At 36.0% G+C, this 5,052-nt stretch overlaps 1 protein-coding gene across 1 annotated transcript; it reads right to left on the bottom strand.

The window, feature by feature from the left end:
• Positions 1 to 353: 353 nt before the first annotated feature.
• On the bottom strand, positions 354 to 1,349 carry LOC103734073 (filaggrin-like; the record flags this gene model as incomplete). Its single annotated transcript, XM_008832965.1, has 2 exons — positions 1,212 to 1,349; positions 354 to 622 (listed from the first exon to the last, which is right to left on the bottom strand). Coding segments are annotated over exons 1-2 (407 nt in total), but the record flags the coding sequence as incomplete, so codon positions are not given.
• Positions 1,350 to 5,052: the final 3,703 nt, after the last annotated feature.

The following is a 5,052-nucleotide window of genomic DNA, read 5'->3' on the forward strand; positions in this document are numbered from 1 at the left end:
TGTCTGGGGACTGCTCCTGGGGGGACCGGTGTCTCCCCCTTGGGCTAGATGAGTCCCGGTCCTCGGCAGATTCAGTGTAGTGGGGAGATTCGTAGTTCCCAATGCTATCTGGCATTTCTTCATATACACAGGCCACATCAGTATTTCTTTTGTCTTTTCTTCTCAAGGGGCTCCTACTTCTCTTGTTTCTTCTTTTTCTCTCTGTGGAATCAGACCCAGATTTGCCATTTCTCCTTGGTTCATCATTGTTTTTTTGTTCTTTTTCTGTGTGTTTGTGGGCTGCTGAATCTGTCCTCTTCCTGCCACACTGAGACCCATGTCTCCTCTTTCCCTTTCCTCTTGGGCTCTCTGACCTCTTCCTCTTCTCTGTGCTGTCATTTCTTGAATGATGTGATCTGTGTTCTCTCTTTTCCTCCTCTTCTCCTGTCCCCTCTTCGTGTTCCTGATGTCTACTTCTTCTGTGCTTTGTTCCTCTTTGTTTTCCACCCAAGCTCCTGGACTCATAATATGCTTGAGCCAACTTGAATACCATCAGTAAGAACTCAGTGAAGTCTATCTTGTCATTGTGGTCCACATCCAGTATTTCCATGAAGATATCGGCTGTGTTTGGGTCGTTAGGATTCTGTAAGAAGTAATGGATTGTGATTATACTGTAGCACCTTGTTGTTAATGGAATCTATCAAAGTTAATTTATGCTTTATGAAGTCATGGTACCAAAATTTGTGGCAAGTGTCCCACATTGTTTCATTTGTAGTCCTTTTAATTCCTTCCTCAACTCTTTAGAAGTGGCACTAGATCAAAATAATTTATAAAGAACTTTTAGAAATCTTAATGTCTATTGAGGTAAATATCTGTTTTTTCTTTTGTGTCAGAATTTCATTCTGTTCAAGATTTAATGATCATTTCAATATGCTGCTGGTGTTCTTGGTTTGGGGACAAGCATTTTGAACAGCGATGTCAAAATGCTTTATTCATTTGCAATCAAATATCGACTGCATTCTTGTTTTCATATGGTCTATATATGTCTGTGATTATCCATGAACTATGAAGAGATAGAACTATATATTTCCTCTTTTGACATAAGAACAGCTTTGTTTCTCTTACAAATGAAATAGTTCACATATTTACAAAGAGATTTAAAAGAATGTTTGTTTGGACTGCTGATGCGGATCAGAAATCCATGCCCTTTGCTCCTGCAATATGTATCTTACCCTCAGGACTGACTGAAACTCCACTTCCAGGAGCTCCTTCAGCTCGTTCTTGCTCAGTGTCTCGGTCTCCTCATCTTTGTTTGAGTATTCATGGAATATTTTGATCATGCTAGTGATGTTTTCCAGGAGAGTAGACATCTTTTGATAGTATGTATGAACCTGGAATTGTGAAATAAAAATTGATTTCTCTTGCATTTTTATTTTTTCAGGTCATGGTCATATTCATTATTGTAATGATTACCCATATTTTAAACCTGTAGTTTAAATAGTTCATCTTTAAAAATGAAAGACTGTCATGAGCAGCTTCTCTCTACCGTCTACAGAGAAAGAAATCAGGTAACATCGGTAAGTAAAGCTGCCAGTTTCTGCACTTCAAATATTTTCCGAGCAGTAGCATTTTAATCTCTTGGACCTCAGTGTGCTCTAGACAGGGTAGTCCCTCTTGGAGAGTTGGCTGTTAGTCACAACACGGACAGAGAAAGACTCACTAGCTTATCTCATAAGTGATAAAAAATTAATAGGGATGTCAATAAGTGAAAATCAACATCTATTACAAAAAGAGTTACAATGATGACTTTAGGACTCATGTAACCTGGTGAATCAAAAATACTACAGGAAACAACACAAACTATATGGCTATATTGATATGGACTAGATTGTTATGGACCTTGAAATTGTGAGCAAAAGATGTTAAGTATTTGCTGATTTTTTACTGTGGTTATTTTTTTTAGTATATAGTTTGGCAAGCTATTAAAAATTGGCATTTAACCCTTATGCAAAATTAGAGAGAAAAAGGGGGAAATAAAAATCTAATATTTATTCAAGTTAAAGTGATATATATATATATATATATATATATATATCAGATAGTAGTGATCTTATAAATAACATAGCAGCACATTTTATTCTAGAGATATAGCACAACAGTTTTTGGAAGAGAATGACTTAAATTGATTATTTTATTAAAATATCTGTACAAGAGTTTATTAGATCATTTCAGATGATCTTTCCTTTTGAGAACTGGAATTGGTGTGTGTGTGTGTGTGTGTGTGTGTGTGTGTGCATGTGTGTATGTGCACACATGTTCGTGTGCATGCATATGTGTCTGTGTGCATATACTTGTGTGGTGTGTAGATATTGAAAACTGTGTTAGTTTATTGGGGCTTAAATTCAAGCTGGAACAGAATTCATCACCAGAAACATACTGTAATAGGAAAATTAAGGGACGCACAGAAAAGCAGTAAATAATGAGGAATAATTGAATAAATAAATGTATGAAAAAGTTTAATGTATTTTGATTGCATAAAATGATCATAGTGATAACTTTCAGCATTAGTATAATAGATTAAACTAAAGCATCCAATAATAGCAGAAAAGCCAGAGGGAGGAAATGGAGTTCAGGCATTGTAGGATACTTAAATTGAGTAGTGTTATTTGTATTTAATATGCTTAATTAAGGATGGCTGTTGTAATTTATAGGGTGAACATGAAAAGAGTAGTAAAAAGATATATAATTAATAAGCTAGTGTGAAGAAAATCAAATGATATAATTTAATTAATCTAAGAAAGTTAAGAGAAAAAGATATGTAGAATAGATAAGATAATAAAAACCAAGTAGTAATATGCTAGATTTAAACCAAAGAACTTAATAATAGCATCAAATATAAGTGAAATTAAAAACATTACTTGGAAAAGATGCACAACTACTCTCACTAATCAAAGAATGATATTTTTGTATGCAGAAAATCTAAAAGAATATGCAACTACACTATTAGAAAAAAATCAATAGTGTCACTGATTATGTCATAAGCACACAAGGGTCCAGTTTGCATACAACAGCAGTAAGCACATACAGCAGTAGTAAGCAATAGAGAATAAAATTAAAGAATGCTTGCTATGAGGTTGGAGAGATGGCTAAGAAGTTAAGAGCACTGGCTGCTCTTGAAGAGGACCTGACTTTGATTTCCAGAACCCACATGGCAACTAACAAGGGTCTGTAACTCCAGTTCCAGGGGATCCAATGCTCTCTTCTAACCTCCTTGGACATTGTACAAGATGGGTGCACTTACATACATGCAGGCAATACACTCAAGAAATAAATCTATGAAAAATATGGAAGGTCTGTGTTGAGAATATTATAATTGTAAAGATAAATTCAAGCTGATTCAAATACATCAAAGAGTATATCTTTTTCAGGGATTGAAGGTCTCAGTATTGTTGAGGTTAAATCTCTCCAAATTTATTTATAGATACAATAAAGTCCCATTCCAAATCCATTAAGTTTTTTAAAAATAGAGATTTATGAGGTGGTTTCTAAAATTTACATGAAAACATGGAGAATCAAGATTAGACACAACAATCCTAAGAAAGACAAAATTGGAATGCATATCTAGCAAGGTGTGTTATAGAGGAAGGTAATATGGCTTTGATTCAAGGATAAACAGACAGAACAATGACAGGCAACAGTCTACACCAGACCTTTATAACTCTAGATACTTGACTTATGACTAAGGTAGTTGTGCAAGTCAGTAGGAAAAAGACAGCCTTGGTGTGTGTGAATGTGTGTGTACTTATGTGCGTGTACATCCATGTGCAGGTAACTGTGCACATGTGTATGATTGCATGTAGAGGCCAGAGGCTAAACTTTGCTATTGTTCCTCACATGCCATCCACCTTGTATTTTGAGGTAGATTGTCTCATTGTCCTGGAGCTCACTGAGTAGACTAGGCTGACTGGCTAGTGAGTTTGGGGATCTACACTTGCCCCTCTTCCCCCAATACTGAGGTTGCAAGCATGTGCCACATTATGCGAGGATATTTTCTACAGTGGTTCTGGGGCTCGAACTAAGGTCCTTATCCTTGAATGGAGAGCATTTTACTAATAGAACCATCTCCTCAGCCCAGGATAGGTAACCTATTGGATAAATAATTCAGGGTTAGTTCTATTTCTGTATGAAAAAGAAATGCTCATGAGTAGATTCTACATTTAAAAAGATTATATGGGAGAATATATTCAAGCATTTGGGATAGGAAATATGCTTGAACGAGACGAAAAAATGCTTATCATGAGCTACATGGTGGTGTGGTCATGTAATTCCAGCACTTGGAGATTGAAGTGGGAGAATTATAAGTTTGAGGCCAGACGGAGCTACATAGAGAGTACCTAATACAGGGGGTACATAGTGAGACCTTATCTCAAACAAAACATACTAACCAAAAAAAAAAAAAAGGTGATAAATGGAGCTGCATTAAAAATAGGAGTGTCAGTTCATTTACCGATAACATTAAAAACAGGGTGTAAAATATACATAGAACGTTTAAGAACTTAGTCCTTAACATTGCACATAATAAATTACTTTAAAAATACAGATAATCCAACAGAAAAATGGGTCTCACAGAACTTTAGAAAAGAATGTTGAATGGCCAGTAAATGTGTATCAGAAATCAATCTTGCTAATCACCAGGGAGATATAAATTGTAATTATGGGTAAGAACACAGTATACTTGAACGTGACTAAAAAAGGCACAAAGGAAAAAGAAATGTGATAATGCCAAGTATTGATGAAGGCATGGAGAATGTAGACCTTCATAGGCTCCTAGAGGATGCTTGGATTGAAGGGGCCCCTTGGAACAATGTTTGGCAGTATCCAAAATCCAAGACCCAGCAGTTTACTCCAAGAATATTCCTAACAGGAACTCAGGCAGACAGACAGACACACGCACGCACACACATGCGCACGCATGCACATGTATAAATATATGCAGCCAAAAATTCATGCTCCCAAATGCTCATAGCCCCATTATTCATACTCCTTCCTCAAGTAGAAGGAACTCAAGTGTTT

Source organism: Nannospalax galili, unplaced genomic scaffold, assembly GCF_000622305.1.
Source record: "Nannospalax galili isolate Female #2095 unplaced genomic scaffold, S.galili_v1.0 scaffold416, whole genome shotgun sequence".
NCBI lineage: Eukaryota > Metazoa > Chordata > Mammalia > Rodentia > Spalacidae > Nannospalax > Nannospalax galili.